Genomic DNA, 19725 nt, shown 5'->3' with positions numbered 1-19725 from the left:
TGTGATGCACGACTCTCTCCTATTTTAGGTTATTACCTATTCACCCCAAATCTTTTGAAAATCCCATTGGTTCCTTGGTGAGAGATATTCCTTTTTCCCTTGGGGGTAGAGAACTAGAGATAAAAGAATTTGTATTTGTTTTTTTTTTTAAGTAATAGATCGATTCAATATATATTTATATAAATAAATAAATTACAATAATTCATATAAAATAAGATAAATATCACATATTTGATGGTATAAGAAATCATGATCTTAAATTTATTTATGAGAGATAGAATTAGTATCCGCGGTCTACGTCTATTTCTTGACTCCTCGTGAAGTAATGATAGCAACTTTTGTGCTGCTAATTTAATTAAAAATAAATAACATATAGCAACTTTTTAACCATATTGATTTAAGATTAAACAAATTACGGATCCAGGGGCGATTTTGCAATTTTATTAAATATACATAAATATTATTCTTATATATATGAGCCCCGTAAGTTTTGTAATTTCTTTTAAACCATTATACATAAATTTTATTCCTTTTATACCCCGAATATTATTTTAACTGCCCCTAGTTGTATGGTAATATAAATTCAATGTGTAAATATAATTTTGCAATTTTCAGTTTTGAATCTCATGTATGAACACTGTCTAGAGATGTTTCCCGTGAAAAATAGAGTTGATAAAAGCTATTTGAAGTATTTCCACCAATATCCGGCGCTATATCTTCTACTTCTAATGTTGGAATTAAATAACACTACACCTATAATATTACACAAGTGAACATAACTTCTACCCTAAAATAATGATCTTTAATCGTCAGTGAAATCGACTTATGAAACTGATATGTCCTACCAATTAAAATATGATGCAGAAACTTAACCAAGAGAATTTTTAGCACATAAAAGAGATACTCAAAACACATCCAACAAGATATAACTAATATCCAACTGTTAAGATTCATTCATGACATGACATAATTGTTTTCTTCTATGTATCCCCCACGCACGAAGCTCACTATATAAAGCATTTATTCACCGTTACTTGACTATGACTCGAGTTACTTTCTCAAATCAAATATAAAAGGACTACAGTCTTAAGTTAGTTCCACAAAATTTTGATTCCTCTCAACAATCAATATAAATCTAAAGTCTAAAGCTATAATAAAAACTCTTCAGTTGTTTATGGACAAAAATGGCTGAGCCCAACAATATATCAGCCCTCCAGGATCTGAACGATATGTGTGATTCGATGGAAATATGATCAGCATTCTATACGAACTGCACCGCTCTCGGATGAAATGAACTTAGGTTTTCGGTTTACCTTCACCAAGCACTGAATAACGTCTCCAACCTGGAAATCACAGCAATCTTTGATCACAAGTCCACATTCATTCCCCTTGCCCACGGCCTCCACATCTTGCTGCTCCCGTTTCAGAGATGCACAACAGCCTTCGAATACAATTTCCCCACTTCTGAGAAGTCTCAATGTTGCCGACTTTGTGAGACGGCCATCTATCACCCGACAACCAGCAATCTTGACATCCTCTCCCTTGGCTTTGCTCCTACCCTTGAGTTCAAATATGTTCAGCACCTGCGCTTCGCCAGCAACCTTGGTCTCAAGTGTTCCAGGAGCCTTTTCAACAATCAAATTACCAATGTCCTCCAGAAGATGATAGATTACGCGGTGTAATTTTATCTACAATAAGTTATAGTTGAAGTTAAACAAAGTATCTTCTTCTACCTATTTCCCGTTCGAAGAAGCACTGCAAGATTCTCAATGTCAAAGTACAAAAGCATTATCACAGCGACCATATACCTGTATCTTGGCTTGAGCAGCTGAGAGACTGATTGCAGTAGGTAGATCACGAACATTAAATCCAACAATACATGCACTACAGGCTTGTGCCATATCCACATCAGACTGTGAGACAGGCCCGACTCCTGCATGGATGACCTTCACAACAACCTGGGACACAATCAAAAGCTAAGAGTAAGGAAGAATACATTTGAAGCATGGAACATTTCGTACTGTAAGTATCAATTCGACCTGTGGACTGTTCAAACTTTTTAACGCATCGCTGACTGCTTGGACTGTGCCTTGCACGTCTGCTTTCACGATGAGTGGAACTTCAACCCTCTTAGATTTCTCGTCTTTATTCTCGTTCTCTTCATCTTCTGATGCCTTTTGTCTCTCCTCCTCTAATTTTTGCCTCTCCTCTTCCATTCTGATAAGTCTATCCTTTTCAATTTTCTTTTTCCTTCCTTCACTAAGCATCCTTGCTCTTTCCTCAGACACAACAACAACAATGTCATCACCAGCCATTGGGAGGCCCTTTAGCCCTTCAATCTCAACAGGCATTGCAGGTGTAGCCAGTGCAATCGTTTTTCTTGTCATGTCCCTAATACACCTAATTCTTCCCCACTCAGCACCTACGACAATGTGCTGTCCACAAACTAAGGTTCCTGCCTTCACTATTGCAGTAGCCAGCGGACCACGTCCCTTATCAACCCTTGCCTCAACTACATAAGCTTGCGCAGGTCCATCAGTCCGTGCTTTCAGATCCATTAACTCAGCCTGGAGCAGCAAAGCTTCCTCCAACCTATCCAGCCCAATTTTGTTTATAGCAGAAACTTCAACCACCTGGACATCTCCACCCATCTCCTCCAGTGGCAACCCTTCAGACGCAAGCTGGACTTTCACTCTTTCAGGGTTTGCATCTGGTTTGTCACATTTGTTAATTGCAACAACAATTGGCACATTCGCGGCTTTTGCATGGGACATGGCTTCGAGAGTTTGAGGCATCACTCCGTCATCTGCCGCCACCACAAGCACAACTACATCTGTAACTGCTGCACCTCTGGCTCGCATTGCACTAAAGGCAGCATGGCCAGGAGTGTCGAGAAAAGTAATAGAATCCCCTGATTGCATGCCAACAACAAAGGCACCCAAATGCTGTGTGATACCTCCAGCTTCTTTAGCAGCCAGGGATGTTTGACGAAGAGCATCCAATAGAGATGTCTTACCATGGTCAACATGACCCATAACTGTGACAACAGGAGGGCGTGGCAAAATTTTAGTACCTTCATCTGTGTGCAGCCGACGGACATTGACCCCAACTTCCTAAATAGAAATTCAATCCCTAATTATATCACTGTAGGCAGAAAAAATGTTAAATACACGAACATGTAAATGAACAAAATATAGAATTGATTTGATTATTGCTTCCCCTTGGTTCCCCTCCCCCCCCCCCCCCCCTCCCGCCACGTTTCCTTGCTCTTTCTGCAGTTGGAGGAAAGGAGTTATGATACTGCCAAAACAACATATCGACAGAACCAAATATGGTGATGAAACAGGTGTCAACTTTACTTTCAGTATATGTAAATTCAAGCAACGTAAGAACTAGAAAGCCAACTGAATCTCTGAACTGTATCTAACTGTCGCCAACTAGGTGTGTGCATGTGTCTGTCTCCGTGAGTGCATATGTGTGTGTGTGAGAGAGAGAGTATCATATTATCAACATTTTCTGAAAGAACCTGTGTCCCATGTGCAATAGGTTTTTAATGCTTCGCCGATGGCTGGTAGTAAAAATAGGGTTTTTCCCTTTGACAATAGTATAGAAAAACTTTAAAACTAGAATGTAAAAATTTTGGTGTTCTTGCTCATCAAATAACAACCAATCAAAAACCAGAGGATGACATTCACAATTCAAGGGAATATACCATAGCAACCAGCTCTGCAATGTCAATACTGAGAGCTTCAAACTCGGAGTCAGCTTTCTCCCCAACATTTGTTATAATATTTTGAATGGTAGCTACAGACTCTCCACAACGCTTGGCAAGCTCAACAATTGTCATGCCTTCAAATATTTCAATTGTTTTAACTGGCAAGGACTTTGCAGCTCTCTTTAGTTTAGGGGGCACATAAGGGGTTTCAACTGGTGGTTGGGTATCTTTCGTTCTCTTTGAGAACTTCCCGCTATTTAGAACTTTTACTCGCTTGGAAGTCTTTAGACCCAATGATTCATCCTCCCTTCTCCTCGCAAGAAGCTCTGGACTTGCATGGAAACACCTAAAAGGAATGTTGTATTACTAATAACTTCAAGTACTGCAAAGGCATAACTAAACATGCCCATCAGGTATGTAAACCATCAACAGAATGCCAGAATCTAAAAGCCCAATAAAAGAAGCACATAAAAAATGATCCAAATTTATGAAAGTCACAAGATCAAGGTTTAGACATAGAATGAAGGATTCCATATTGATGAGTGATTTCACATTGCACAAATACACTTGGATCTTTCACAGGTAAACATTTATAGAGCATGAGAAATGAAATGATGCTCGTAATGAATCTTTACCATCGCGATTTTTCCCGAAAGAATGTAAAATCAAACTCATTCAATTCAACAAATGAGTGACCCCCCTGGCTTCAAAAAGAAAAAGAAAAATCTAATCCTCTCGGATCAGTAAGCCTTAAAGTTAAAACCACAGAATCAATCACTTAAGCAGAAAATTGCTTTGTCTTATGTTCTAGCTGATACGAACCCTAACAAGGTACATAAGAAGCAACTATGGATATCGATTCCTAAGAAGTTGTTATACCACTCTGTCCCGTACTGATGACACAATTCACAGACGCCCACACAAGGAAATCGTAGCACAGTACTAAGCTATTTATCAAAAATCCATCTGCCCTAATGATACAACTCAACATAAAAGCAGAAAATGAAATAAATTGCTGTAAGCGGACTTACCTAATTAACCATCTGTCGGCAGAAAAAGCTAGATTCTTATCGGCTCTTAGAAATGCTGCAGTGTAGCAACATCCTGAAACATAATTAAGCATGAAATAGTAAATACACTCCTTCTGATCTTTATTAAATGTTAATCCTACAAACAGCAATTATCAATAGTTACTCAAACTCCCCAACTATACAGTCCACAGTATATTGAAATTCTATCAGATCAACATTAGGATAATGCAAATGTAACAGAAACATTTGGTGGTGGGCGTCATGTGATTTCCAAAGTGTCATGCATATTTAACTTTCTTGTTTGTCTCACCCGATCAGAGGTGGCACTACCTCTTAATAGCCAAAATGCAATTTTATGAGATTAAAGAGTTACCCTAAACTGAAATCAGATGGCTTGACCATAAGCGAGTAACAAACCACTAATAATTGCCAAATACATGCAACTCGAAATTGCAAATACCTAGGTTTTTACAGTGCAAATGTCTGATCGCAGCAGATAGTGATTTAGCAGAATCCCGAAGTCCACATTCAGAAACTGTTGCAGCTGAATATCTAGATGTAACTGCCAATGCTTTGGTAAGACTTGTAGAGATACCCTGCAGGAGGATCCAGGCAACCCAAACTAAACAGCAAGCACTAGGCAATTCAAAACAAGATTTCATGAAGTAAATAGCTTGATTGAACCAAACTACTATCACTGAGACAGATGATATAACTGCAAATAAGGCATAAATTCATGAGTCTGAAGATGCTGATGCGTTTAAACGGAAAATCGAAAAGGAAAATTTCGAGGAGTTACAGTTAATTTTAGGGCAAAAACACTAGAGGGTTCTCCCCTTTTCTTTTCCCTTTTTCTTCAGGAGTGGAGTGAAGGTATAGAGAAAAGGAACCAACCTTTTTCCCTAACGCCCTGAACGCCATTGACGAGGACACCAGTATCTCTATCCCCCAATACAGACTCGGAAATTCAGAAACAGTACATGAAATCAGGTATTTGTATATCTCTACAGCCGCTCTCGAAGTCGACGATTTGCTCGCTAATCCAAGCAGACGATAATGGTTTTACTGACGGCGGCAGGAAGGTAATGCTACGGCAGTTGGAAACGTCACAGTTCAGCCGGCAGCGGGGTGACGGAGGAGGAAGCCGGGAAAGGGATTCGGACAATGTCTCCGACCCGTGAGTTCTGGGAGTGCGGACTCCTTTCGCTTTTATTTACCCCCTTTTCTCTGTTTTTTTATTATAGCATATAATTCTGTTCGCTTTAGTTTCTGCCTTATTTATAATTTCTTGCAATTTAAGAAATTACTCATAATTATCTTCCTAACTTTATAGTTATCATCTAAAAATTAAAAATTTAGCATAAACTAAAATTCGGGCTTTTAAATTTTTTACATTTGATAAAAAAAAATGAGTTGAAATATGGAGATATGATATATTACTTATAAGTTATAATCAATTTCTTATATAAAAATAAAATTATGAGAATTAATTAATTTAATTTTAGAGAATAAATCTAAACATTTTTTTCCAAGAAGTCTACTTTTAGATAAATATGTGTGATTTGTGTAAATAACTTTTAAAAAAATATGTGTGATTTGTGTAAATAATTTTGATAATTCTATTGACTTGTGCAGACAGACCATAGGTCAGAAGGTGTTAATATAATTATCCCTTTAATTCTTTGAGCCATTATTTTATTTATTTTTATTTAAAAAAAAAAGAAATTTGTTTTGGGATAGTAACTATGATTTAATTTGATTATTCCTTGTAATACGGGACTCTTATCTATAATACTGAGTTTGTTTTTCATACAGTAACTACAACTCAATTTGAACTTTTTTCATGATACGAGACTCTTGATCACACTCAAAAGTTCTGTTTGGTTTTAATTTTTATATTTTAAAAAAACAAATATAAAAATAAATATATGCGTGTGTTAGAGTTTTTAGCATATTTTGATTGGTACGTACTTCTCATTAGTGTAAGATAAATAAAAATAAATGAAAACACAATTAAGTTTTAACTGTACATTTTCTTAAAAGAAATACTGACAAGGAATTACTGTACTTTTGGCTATTTTTAAAATAACCAAACAAGCGTAATTAAAGATACATGTCATCTTTCCATAATTTTCAAATCAATGTATAAAATGATAAGTATTTTCAGAAATTCAATTGTATTTGTTATAGTTTATGAATTTTGAGTGTGAAAAATCGAATTTTTGCATGTCAGGAAAATGCTGCAGTTGATAAGGTCATGTCTTCACTTTTATATATGATGATACAGTGCTATATTGTTTTCTCATTGAAATTGAACTTTTGTGTGTTTTGTTTGTGACTTTGGTTGTCATGGAATTTATGTTCCTTTAGTTACTTGAGTCCTCAAAGTTTGGAAAATTTGTTGCGAGAATGTCATATTGTTCTAACACTCACATTTAATGCGTGACTTTTAAAACTTATAATTAGACAGTAATTTTTATTTGTAATGTATATGAAAAAAAGAGGATTGAAATTCATTAGCAATTATTCGAAATAGGGATAATTCAAGTGGAGTACGTACAACACCATAGCGCATGTAGATTGAGAGGGAAGATTGTGACACTTCCATATCAAATCAATTGAGAGAGGGTTTTTGGACCTCTTTTGATATTTCTTTTTTCTTTTTTGGTTCCCTTAACAACCAATTTATTAAAATTGGTATGGATTCATATTATTAATCTTTGGTTTTAAGAGCGACAATCTAATAATTTGAGTATAAACTTTTTCTATGAGAGATCTCATATTTGGACTTAGGGCATGTGCATATATGTTGGATGTCTGCTTGTAAAAAAAAATAATCTCTAATCATCAAAATATTCAATCAAAATCTATATGTACAAGCAGACTTGATTCATCTCACATCCTTTATTACCAGAATGGGAGGGGGTGATGGTAGGAGGCTAGGGGAGGAGAAGGGGCGATTGTTACCAGAATGTAATATGAACCGTTGATTTGTACAAAATAAAATCTAACGATTGTTAAAAAAAGATATAAAAAAATATATTTTTGAAAAAAATATGCCCGTGTATCACACTACTCGCGGGCCCATTTTGCTCATTTATTAAGATAAAAGGCGATAAATTGATTTTTTTTAATACAATAAAATAAATTACTATTTTTACATAATACAGGAATGCATGATACATTTCGCCCTTATTAATATTTATAAAGGAAATAAAATGTAAGTTAATAAGGCAAATAAAATAGATGGGATATTATGGTTGATCCTCAATCCCACATCATAAAGCCAAAACCAAACATTGGGGAACCCCCACTATGAGAAATAAGTGGAGTGTAATTCAAAACATGCTCTCAACTCCTTTCTCCTCCCAAATCTCACTTTCTACATTACAATAAAACCACTCTATACTACGATATGTACTATACAGACACATAGGTGTCACTCCTACATTGTCATTTTTGTTTTTCTGTGGGGGGAGGGAAGAGAGAGAGTCGCCTAGAATGTCTTAATTCTGGAAGCAACTGACCTAAACAATTATCGGATTTTCCAAATAAAAATTACGCCTAAGTGAGCGCATACCCCACGCGGATAATTGTGGAGCTGGAGACTACCATAACATGATGAGGTGGTGACGTAGACAACAAAAGTTATTTTTTCACTTAGGCCGGAGATTTTGCGCTAATTTTATATCTTTCTTTGCTACCTTTCTTGCCAACCTATTAATCATTACTTTTTATTCCTTTTTTATGGATTTATAATTTAATTCAATTTCTCTTTTTTTGCAAAAGTCAAATAACATACCTATATTACTTGTTAAAGGAAAATTTCCCCCCCCCCTCCTCCTCTTTCTCCTTTTCAATTTCACCGAATTCAAACATATTTGTCAAAAAGAAAATAAATAATGCATTTTTACACAATAAAATAACACTGAACAATATGGGTGTTCGTTTGATAAAACTAAATCAAGATCAAAATTTTGGTACGCCAGAAATAACATACCGAATATCAAAAATCAGTCCAATTAGGTTTCTACAGAATTAACAGAGCATTTTTTTTTTAAAAATAAAATATCTTGCATATTTATATACATAAATCTATAATATTTATATATACTTTATATCAATTGTATTTTATAAATATAATATATAATATATATTTTTTAAAAAAAAATTGATATCCATTACAGTACGACAAATAAGTACCAAATATTAATATCATATCAAATTTAAATTCAATATCCTATACATACTAATTTTTTTAATTTAATTGAATGCAATTAATTTATCAAATTATAGATATCACTATCGAACAACGACCATTTTGTTGTTTAAAAAACAAAAAGCACGTGGTTTTGGAGTGCACTTTCAAGTGTACACATGAGCCACACGACTTTTGGCGTCAATCACACCAATTCACCCAACCAACTCAAAATTTCAGATACAACACAACACGACACTCTCCTAGATTCCAAAAAGAAAAATACAAAATCCAATCATAATAAAATAAAATTCTATTTCCAACATATAAATAAAATCAACAAATCATTTTTTTTTTCACAAAAATCAGCAAAGCTCTCTTATTGGGCAAAAGGATGTTTTGGAGGTAATGAGTCATATAAATTTTTCGTTCACAATCGAGAAAAAATGCATACCAACATCATGATATATACTTGTATTATCCGTTTGATTATAATCTTAATATTTATAAGTATAAAATCGATGTTGACAAAATAAATTATTTTAAAATACATTTATAAAATTGATGTGGGCAAAATAAATTATTTTAAAATAAATGTATTTACATATTTTTCCTACTTAACTCTAAATTAGTTTGTTATTATATTTATTTACAAATATTACATAAAAAAATGAGAGGTTGGAGGGGGGCGGCTTGAGAGTTGAGACGGAGTCCCACCGTTCTCCCATCATTACGAATGGAATCGTGTTTTAATACCAAAGTTTCGGGTTTTGAGTCAAAATAATAAAACGCGTTGAACTTGGACCATAAACGCACTATACATGAATATGACCGTGATTGACCGCACACAGTATAAGAAACACACCCATGTCCGAATTCTGTAGAAAAGAACACTGTATCCCCCCCACTTGTGCTTACCACTTGCATCCGTTATCACAACCTTCTTTCCTTAATTTCATATTCTTTATTACCAATTATCCTCAGCCCTCTCTTTCCAAGCAACATCAGCCGCCTTCTCTCTCTCTCTCTCTCTTCTTTCCTCCTCAGTATAAAGATCCTCACTCTCCTCGTCGCCCCCCCAACACTAGCAGATTCGACCTTCTGTTTTGCTGTCTTCTTTGGTTTTTTTCTGGTCTGAGTTCACACCATCTACGCAGCTATGACCTTCGAGAACCTTGGTAAGCCTATAAAGATCCGGGAAGTGTATTCCCAGAACCTCGAATCCGAATTCGAGTTGATCTCGGATCTGGTGGATCGTTACCCCTTTATCTCCATGGATACGGAATTTCCTGGAGTTATCTTCAAGCCCGAGACGTCTTCGACCCACCGCCGTCCACGGAGGCCGTCCCCCTCGGATCACTACCGTCTCCTCAAGTCGAACGTCGACGTCTTGAGCCTCATCCAGCTCGGCCTCACTCTCTCCGACGCCTCCGGGAACCTCCCTGATCTGGGCTCAGGCGAGCGCTTCATCTGGCAGTTCAACTTCTCAGACTTCGACGTGGCGCGTGACCCACACGCTCCGGACTCCATCGAGTTGCTCAAGGCCCACGGGATTGACTTCGAGGAGAACCGGGTCTCCGGGATCGACTCGGCCCGTTTCGCGGAGCTGATGATGAGTTCCGGATTGGTGTGCAACGACGCCGTCAGCTGGGTCACGTTCCACAGCGCGTACGACTTCGGGTACCTGGTGAAGGTGCTCACGCGGCGCGCGCTGCCGGGCGGGCTGAGCGAGTTCTTGGCGATTCTGAGGGCGTTCTTCGGGACCAACGTGTACGACGTGAAGTACTTGATGCGGTTCTGCGAGAGCTTGTACGGGGGGCTGGACCGGGTGGCTCGGGCGCTGGACGTGGACCGGGTGGTTGGGAAGTGCCACCAGGCCGGTTCCGACAGCCTGCTGACGTGGCACGCGTTTCAGAAGATGAGGGATGTGTATTTTGTGAAGCAGGGGCATGAGAAATATGCTGGCGTGTTGTACGGATTAGAAGTTTATTAAGTAGGGGATTATATGGGATATTAGGATTATTGTCAAATTGTTGATAATTAATTAATTAATTAACCATTGGTTAATAGCAATAATATTACATATTCTTTGGAAAACAATTCTCAGTTTCCTTGCCTTACCATTGATTAATAATGCTTCAACCTTAAACTAGTCAATTGTTTACCTGAAGCTAAGGATTCATTGTGTCGACTTCCCTTATTTACATTGTTCCTGATGAAACACTATTCGCTTCAAACCTAGTGTCGTAACAAATATGATTGGTCTTCAACGACATTCAATTTTATAAATTTTTTCGAGAAACACAAAATAGATATGATTGGTCTTCAACGACATTCGATTTTATAAATTTTTCAAGAAATACAAAATAGATATCATCGTAACTTTTTTTAATAAGGCGACTTCTTGTCGTTGTAGTTGCATTTGAATTAAAGAATGAATTTCAAATTTTTAAAATATGTTTCAATAATTCTTAATTTAAAAGACTCTAAATCTTTTTATTCTTATTCTAAATTATGTTCAGTTGAATATTAATAAAAAATATTAATGAATTTCAAATTCTTTAAATTCTCTTTTTAAATTTAAATTTATCAATTCAAATGCACCCTGAATTTATTTTAGATCGAGTAATCAAATATTAATGTTAATTTCATTATGATCACATAGTCTTTAAATAATAAAACCCCACCTCTTATTTTTATTAATTATTTTCTCTATTTGTTTTTTGTTTTAAATATGAGTATTTTATACTATATTAAAAAATAAAACTAATCTTATTTAAAATGGGAGCAAAAAGATAGTTTGGTCACTGAAAATGTATTAAGACAGTTTGATTACTAAAAAATTTGTTTGACCTGAATGAATTTGTAACTAATCAATCGAGGGTAAATATTAATTTATATTTAATTTGTTATTAATATCAATAAATTTAATAAATTTTGACTAACAGATAAATTTATTTATTAAATAAATAAAATTAAAAATTATAATTATAATTTTTTAAATTATAAAAATTTAGGTATAATTATACTAATTTTTCAAAGAGGGCAATGTATTATCATCATTTTATTGAATTTGTCTTATACAAATAAATAATATAAATTTGGAATAGAAAATCGAAGTCTATTGTCTTCACATGATGGCCACCGCGCCACACGTGCCCACACACACCTTATGATCGATCCAGGCGTCTTCACGTGGCTTTAGCGGAGGAACACGGCGGCATTTTCATCGTCGCCGGCGGCGGCGGCTGCACCACCATTCCATATCTCCACGAACGCCTTAACAATGACTTCGTGGTGGTGAGGCGAATTGAGCTCCAAAAAGCAGTGGAGGAGCTGCTGAAGGTCATTTCTCGAACAGATTTCGTTCTCAAATATCACTTGAAGCATGGAGTGGCGAAAATCACGATAAGGGTCGTCGGTGTCTTTCACGACGGCGAAGGTGCCGTGGATTTTCCGGCCGGAGCTGACCCTTTCGGAGCATTTGTCGTAATCATGATTTTTTGGGCAGAATTGCGAGGAAGAGTCGTCGATGTTGAAAGAGAATGAGGTGGAGGTGTAGCCATCATCTTCGATGGTGGGCTTCCGGCGGCTAATCTTATCGGAGGAGCTGGCGGAGGAAGAGGAGCGAAGGCCGGGTTTCTGATCGGAGGAGGTGGTTTTGGAGTTGGGTTTTGGTTCAATAATAACATCAATTGCCTTTGGCCCACACCCGCAGCCTCCATTAGGTATGAAAATTCTCTTGGTGGAAGACATATGGTGGTCGTGGGGTGGTGGTAATGGTGGCTGCGGAGATGGCGGCGATATGGTTATGTGAATGTGTTGGTAAACGAGAGAGTGATGTTGGAATATTGGATATTTATGGTTGGAGGAGTTGGAAAAATGATGGATATGTGACGTGTTTGAGGTATTGGCGTGGGAAATGGGGGAGTATAATAAATAGGTGATTCACACTTTAAGGCACAGCTCCATCAAGGAAGAACGTATGGGGTGTATTGCGATTTTGGTTCCTATATTTAACCATCCATGTGGTTTTGGAAAATTTCTAGTTCAGATTTTGATTACTCACCTAATTATATAATAAGTGTAATATATTTGTTATATAATTAAAAAAAAAAACGATCAATCACATAACAAGTGTAATACTCTTTTTCTATAATTGGTTGATCCATTCAAACTTAATTCGAACAAGAATTTTTCTTGATTTTGATTTCAAATTATCAAGATCGTACTTTTAATTCTCAAATTGCCAACTTTTTTTTTTGGTTCTTGCCATCATGCCGTGTAAGGAGCCATTATAGTTGATGGAAAAACTCGCGACAATGAAGGGAAAAAAACCTGAATTTCCTATCTTGAACTCGATCTTCTTCAACCTTTGATTGATGCTTGATAGCCCACATTTTTACTATTTTCTTCAAGCTTACACGATTTATTTGAGAGAAAAGTGACCAAAAAATGAGTTCTGGACAAATTGTTTCGTTACCCCAATCGTACTCTTCTCTAGTTTCATCTTAATGGGCTTAGATGAAGAGTTGCTCCCTACCCCCAATATATGCCCTTCTATTCCTTTTTCTTTTTAATAGAACTTCTTATTCCTTTTCACTATTTTCAGACATGCAAAATGTCATCATTTTACACTCTTCTTTTCTAAGAGAAATTAGTTATCACATCCACATTTTTTTCTACATCAAAATCATAGGCCTGTAGGAAGAATTTCTGACTCTTCTCATATAATATGGTTTATTTCTTCTTTAGTAATCAATTCTTCAATAGTGAACCGAGTTTATGACAAAATGATATCAGAACAAAGCCGTGCTAATATCGAGATGGAACTCATGTAAGTGGCTGAAGTAGAACCAACCCAGAGGAATTGAGATTGAACTCATGTAAGTGCGTGAAGTAGAACCAGCCCACAGAAGAACACATGCACGACAAGGACATCGTTGTCCTCGGATGGGAGATGAGGTTGAGGATCTTCTTGCATCCAACATTGTTTGTGTCTAGACAATACTTCCATACGATGTTGAAGTTTTGTTTTCAAGCACTAGATATCCATGGCTAAATGAAGATATTACTGGACAGTAAACAGGTCAAAGAGGTTGGAGGCAGGATGTACCTGTAAGCAATTAGAATCATCTTACACCATGGCATCAGGCACCCAAACACATTGTCTGTAACAGAGAAGAATGTGAGCTCAAACCTTCAGCCGTTATTATTTTCATTGAGGGTATAATCTGATACAAAAAGATAACTACGATACTTGCATTCCCTGGCAAACAAACGATCAACGGTCTTAATATTTTATAAAATTGAAAAAGGGGGTCTGGGGAGAAGGAATTTATTATTGTACAATGGAGTGACATGAGAGTGAACGAACTTCGTACCTGAGATGAAGAGCATTCTTGTACCCGTGCACAAAACCTAGATCACTATATATTACAGAGGAGCCTACAGAATTTTCACGACGCGCTACTACAGAGCTACATGTTTTTGTAGTATACAGAGCATGAATTCTCACAGCAACTATCCATTTATTGCTATTACAGGTATCTTCTGAACATAAACTGTACACTGAACGCACATCCATTTCATTCTCCAGCACATTTACTTCCCAAGTACTTGGGAGGTATCCTGGTGATGCCTGTTTTGTTTTAGTGTTTCAAGTGGCAGGGCCACCACTCCTTTGGCTTCTGGCATACAACAAGAGAGAAATCGAGTGTCTTCATTCAAAATCATCACCATCAAACCCTGTTTAACTCTTGGTGGTGTTGGTTGCAGAAGGCATTTCAATTGTACTTGGTGGAGTTTGAGCTTGTGGCATAACAGATGGCATAGGTGTTGTACTTGGAGGTGGAGTTTCGGCTCGTGGGGTACTTATACTTGTCATGGTGTAGTCTTCAGGTATTGTGTCCAAGCTATTCCAGTCGATGCCAGCTATAGTAGGCAGTCATGGAAATTAAGAAAAGAATATAGAAAGGAAACTAAAATATTACACAAAAATTAAACAAGGATACATTCTATCCTCCACATGTCAGTGATGCTTATATCCGCATCTGACAATAGCCAATAGTCGGCATCATTCTGCACGCCAAACATCAAAGTCAAGTTAGTAATGAATGGAATAAGTCATAGTGATCTTTCCCAAGATTAAAAGGAGATTAAGGGCAAGATTTTCGTGTTTTCCGATGTGTTGTCATTGAAATCAGATTCCTTCACGGCCTGAGATGTTTAAACTGGAAATATAGTCTGTTTTCGACAAACAGATTGGTTGCTTTTGTTAGTAAGGTGACTTCCGACATGAATTGACTGTTGTAATCGAAGTTTCATTTTTCATACCTCTGGATTCACTAAAATAATATTTATAAGTTGTTGTAACTACCGACTTACATCAACATCAGGCACGATCTTCATTATTCCGCTGAAAAAATCCTGTGATGTACTCGCTTCTGAGCACATTCGTTGAGCTTCTACTTCCTGCACATCAACTTCATTTCCTCTAATCTCCTGGGTCGGAGACAGCGCAGAAGCATGCTCATTAGCAGTTGATGTTTCAGGAATGCTTGCTTGTGCCTCAGCAGCATTAACCTCCTCAAAGTTCTCCTCAAATTGACTACCACAAACGGTAAGCACAAAAGCAGACACAACTTCAGAAACAAATAACCACTTTTACAAAAGACAACAGATGACCAAACACCATTCCTATGAGGTTCAACCTTGGCTGGGAAAGCTGAAATGGGGCTTACCTGACAAGGTAAACATCTATTGGTCCCATGGTGCTTCGAAGAACTATTCTATATCTTCTCTGTGGATAATCAACAGCCTGCAGAGGTGAATTAACAAAAACTGAATTAAAACTATTCTTGGGTCCAAATTACTGGGAACAGAGAGAAGCGAAAGTACCTCATCGGGGTCTGGAACTTCTAAAGTAGTGCCATGGGGAGCTTTGATTGCTATCAGTGTTTCATTCTGGTGGAAAGAACATAGTCATGTTTTCAATATTAATACGCTAACTGGTACAGTGGATTGAATTGATATCTCAAATTATACCTGGAAGCAAGGTAGGCTTTTGATGTCTTCTTCAGTGACAAAAAGCCACCTGGGAGAGAGATTGATAGAAGTATGATAAGTCAATACACAACGTGACATAGCCAAATTAAATGCAAATAGTTTAGTTCCCCAAACAGGTAGCAAAATGTGTTACTTTTGATTGTTTTCATCTTCACTCAGGCCCCTCAGCTTTTCCTGCATTTCTCTGAAACAAGAAAATTTATTAGATGATTAGAATTTGTAATAGTAAATTAGCAAAAGTATTTCTGCCATAGAGTTATAGAAGCATCAGATTATGACCTTATGCGCTCGTCTAAGCTCCGCTCCTCCATGTTCAGATTTTCAACTTCTTCCTGAAGGAGAGCAAAGAGTTGATTATGGCTGTTAACACCTTTGTAATATAATGGGACAATTCAAGTGGCACGAAAATACCAGAAAATCCATAATTCCTAAAGGACTATTTGCTAAAAGCATAATCATGCAAATCGAAATAGAAGCAGGAAAGCAAAAGCCAGTGGAATGCCAATATACAATTTGTACATTTTTATGCTTGTACCTGCAAACTGGGAAGACTCTCATCGACTTCCCCTGGTCTTGAGACATCTACACCCCTATTTCAAAGTATTACCTTTCAGTAACTTGTGTTTTCTTATTGATACTCAAGAAAAAGTGAAATGTTAAACTACAAAAAAGATGCTCGATTAAATTGAAATATATTGGATGATCCTTCCATACTTCCACTGGATTCTGTTCTTGAGTTTCTTTTCTATAAGACCAATGCCTTCAAGAACATTAGTTATATCATATATACGTCTCTTCTGCACCTGCATGACAAAAAAAAAAACAAAAAATTTAAGCTACTAACAAGGTAAAAAATGAAGGGTCAGAAATAGACAATCACCTCTAAAGTATCTGCAGCTTTATTCAAATCAAGAATACCATCTTCTGCGTGTTTAATCAGATTAATAAACTTCTTCGTCAAGAGACCTGAGAGGGGAAAATGACATTCTATGATCTTGTCCTCAAAATAAACAGAGTGAACTCGAAAAGTTGGAATTCAAGGCAAATCTACTATAGATGCAAGATACAAATTCGACAAGAAGGAAGAAATAATTGTAAATAGAACAGGTACAATGTCCATTACCTAAAGAGCTATCATAACGACAGGGCCCGACGGGAGTGAGATTATTGCTGCCAGGAGAACCTGCACAAAGATGTTTATCAGAAATACTATTCGGTTTGTGATCATTCCTTGGTCCATTGGGAACAAGTTGGAGAAAGACCAGTGAAGGAAACAATATTCAGAGGGATACAATTTTATTAATTATTGCTACTCAACTCGGAAAAATATATCATAAATAGAACTTCAGCCCAGATGAAAACTGATTATTTTAATGCATACCAATATTTGCCATGGGAATCTGGGATCCAGCTTTTTTGGCTTTTGTTGTCCTTGGAACCTTTTGGGCTTTTCCTGATTTTCCAGATGGTGGGGTCTGAACAGGAGCTTTCAGAGCAGCAAAACTGCCAGCACCTGCATTTTGCTCAGCAGATTCTACTTCACTATCTGCTACTCCGCCTTTCCGCTTTAATGGCTTGCCGAGAAGAAAAAACAAGTTACGTTCAGTAACAGGCATCAAATACGACTAAAAGTTATTCTCAAACAAATTAAGTTTCCAAGGTAGAAAATAAAGGAACACCATGAACGGTAATTCATGTCACTTTCTAGGAGAAAAACCAACATCATACTAGCGTAGTTATGGTGGATAAGAACTACAAAACCTTAATAAGGCTTTTCAGGTTCTGAAGTAAAACCTCACTATAGCATCACTTCCAGATGCACATTGGCCCCATCATAAGTTGGCATTACCATTCAGCAAAAAAGCAGGGATCAGTCGATTTGTTTGCTTGAACTATCATGCTAATGAGAGATAATAACTGAAATTGGCAGCCTGAATCTGGTGATTGCGTGAAGATGTAGTAAAATAAGCATATCCAACAAGTTATAAATAGCAATTAACAAGTGAAAACACAGAATAGAGATTAATGACTCCATTTCAAGTGATTTTATACTGCAACATAGATCAAAGAGGCCACTGACACAGTGTGCAATAAGAGCTCTTCAATTCTTCATCACCCCATACCATCAATTAGCAGATAACGTCTCTTAACACACACTAACTACTGATCAATACAGCTAAAACATGTACTAAAACACGAGCAACTATCAAGATTAATTTATGGTACTCTGAAAAACAAACTCCATCAAGTCTAGTGATTAAACCAATTTGATTAATTGTTGAGTACACAGTTTAAAAAATGGTGCCATCCAACTGGTCATTGATATCTCCCAGGTGCATGAATTTTGTGCCGGGTGGTAATGGTGTTTCATAAAATGGATACTTCACATCAGTGATCGGATGCTATAAAGATGTAAACCACATTCAGCCAGCTAGACTATATAGAACAACCCAATCCAACATAGGTAGACCTTTTAAATGTATCCTTGCAAGCAGATGATCATTTCTAATCCCATGTTAAGAGTCCCAAACAACAATTGCATGAGATGAACAAATAGGAAACGAGAAAGAGAGAAGGACCAAACTGTATTTAATTCCTAGAGAACATACAGATCATATTACCAAGAAACTCCGACATAATTGAAGGAATACATCATTATGAAGTGATATGTTTTCATACTAGCACCAAATAGCGGATAAATCCCACTTCCAAAATTCTGCCTAAATAAAATAAAAAAATGAAACTGTGGGGCTATTACAAGCTAAATGGTGCTGCTCAAACCCCATATAGTTTACAAATCAAACAATTCAATTCAATGCAGTTTCCAGCATGGCCTTGAATATCATGCCTTGGAATTAGGACAGGCTTGATCGCACAAATACCATATTGACGCCTGAATTTCACCTCAGATTTCAACACCAACCTTTCATTTAGACAAACTTAATAATTCAAGAACAGAGACAAGTCAACCAATGCTATAACTTACATCGCACGACCAAATCTCTTCTCTCTTTGAAACTATAAACCACTAATCATAAACATGAAATGGTCATATAAACAGAATTGGGTTTCCAACAAAAAACAAAAACAAAACAAACCGAATTCACACTCACGGGAGGCGTCTTCACGACGATGGCCTCATCAAATTCTTGAATTGGCCGGTGAGTATCAGCAGCGGCAAAGTGATGGTACTCACCGCCTCCTCCTCCTCCACCAAAAGGCGGCTTGGCCGAAGTGAAAGGCAACTGCTTTCTCGAAGTCTGCGGCTGATGCGTGGACGGCTGCTGCATGATTTGATCTCTTCCCCGAAGCTCAAAAACCCAAAGAAAGCGCGGTAAATCCTGAATTTTCCAAATTAATTCCGGTTTTCAAGAATTGATCTTCAAGGAATTCTTGGGGGGTTCATGGAGAGGGAAATTGAAGGGGGGAAGGAAATTGATGATGGAAAAGGGAAATTGAGGGACGAATGGAAGTGGGAGTTGGAGTTGGGGGAGATCTGATTTGGGAGAGAAGCAATAAAAAAGAGGGAAGGGAAATTACGAATGGAAGTGGGAGTTGGAGTTGGGGGAGATCTGATTTGGGAGAGAAGCAATAAAAAAGAGGGAAAGAAAATGGAGAGGAGAGTTCGGATATAGATGTGGAGGGAACCACTTTCTTACTCATTTACCCCTTCCTTACAAATACCATTATAAAATTTTTAAATATTAAATACT

The 19725-nt window shown here is 37.0% G+C and overlaps 4 protein-coding genes across 5 annotated transcripts; 1 reads left to right on the top strand and 3 right to left on the bottom strand.

Moving 5' to 3' along the window:
• On the bottom strand, nucleotides 927-5978 carry LOC105171023 (translation initiation factor IF-2). Its single transcript, XM_011092016.2, has 7 exons — nucleotides 5641-5978; nucleotides 5207-5342; nucleotides 4747-4819; nucleotides 3713-4061; nucleotides 2040-3113; nucleotides 1809-1958; nucleotides 927-1688 (listed from the first exon to the last, which is right to left on the bottom strand). The coding sequence occupies exons 1-7, from the start codon at nucleotides 5665-5667 to the stop codon at nucleotides 1254-1256; spliced, it is 2244 nt and encodes a 747-aa protein (XP_011090318.1). The 5' UTR covers nucleotides 5668-5978; the 3' UTR covers nucleotides 927-1253.
• On the top strand, nucleotides 9871-11044 carry LOC105171022 (probable CCR4-associated factor 1 homolog 11). Its single transcript, XM_011092014.2, has one exon. The coding sequence runs from the start codon at nucleotides 10104-10106 to the stop codon at nucleotides 10935-10937; it is 834 nt and encodes a 277-aa protein (XP_011090316.1). The 5' UTR covers nucleotides 9871-10103; the 3' UTR covers nucleotides 10938-11044.
• Nucleotides 11988-12926, bottom strand: LOC105171021 (transcription repressor OFP6-like). The gene has a single exon (XM_011092013.2). It carries the CDS (start codon nucleotides 12698-12700, stop codon nucleotides 12146-12148), a length of 555 nt encoding a protein of 184 aa, XP_011090315.1. The 5' UTR covers nucleotides 12701-12926; the 3' UTR covers nucleotides 11988-12145.
• LOC105171020 (transcription factor E2FB) lies at nucleotides 14251-19543 on the bottom strand. 2 transcript variants are annotated; one of them, XM_011092012.2, is made up of 14 exons: nucleotides 19126-19543; nucleotides 17394-17586; nucleotides 17136-17195; nucleotides 16893-16978; nucleotides 16727-16815; nucleotides 16548-16602; nucleotides 16292-16344; nucleotides 16146-16196; nucleotides 15992-16040; nucleotides 15845-15910; nucleotides 15688-15764; nucleotides 15332-15554; nucleotides 14959-15025; nucleotides 14251-14878 (listed from the first exon to the last, which is right to left on the bottom strand). In XM_011092012.2, the coding sequence occupies exons 1-14, from the start codon at nucleotides 19300-19302 to the stop codon at nucleotides 14697-14699; spliced, it is 1428 nt and encodes a 475-aa protein (XP_011090314.1). In that variant the 5' UTR covers nucleotides 19303-19543; the 3' UTR covers nucleotides 14251-14696. The 2 variants fall into 2 exon arrangements, with proteins under 2 accessions (XP_011090314.1, XP_020552667.1); XM_020697008.1 differs by having other exon boundaries at nucleotides 17394-17577.

Source organism: Sesamum indicum, linkage group LG9 (genome assembly GCF_000512975.1).
Source record: "Sesamum indicum cultivar Zhongzhi No. 13 linkage group LG9, S_indicum_v1.0, whole genome shotgun sequence".
NCBI classification, from domain to species: Eukaryota; Viridiplantae; Streptophyta; class Magnoliopsida; order Lamiales; family Pedaliaceae; genus Sesamum; species Sesamum indicum.
This window is presented reverse-complemented; position numbering and strand designations above follow the sequence as displayed.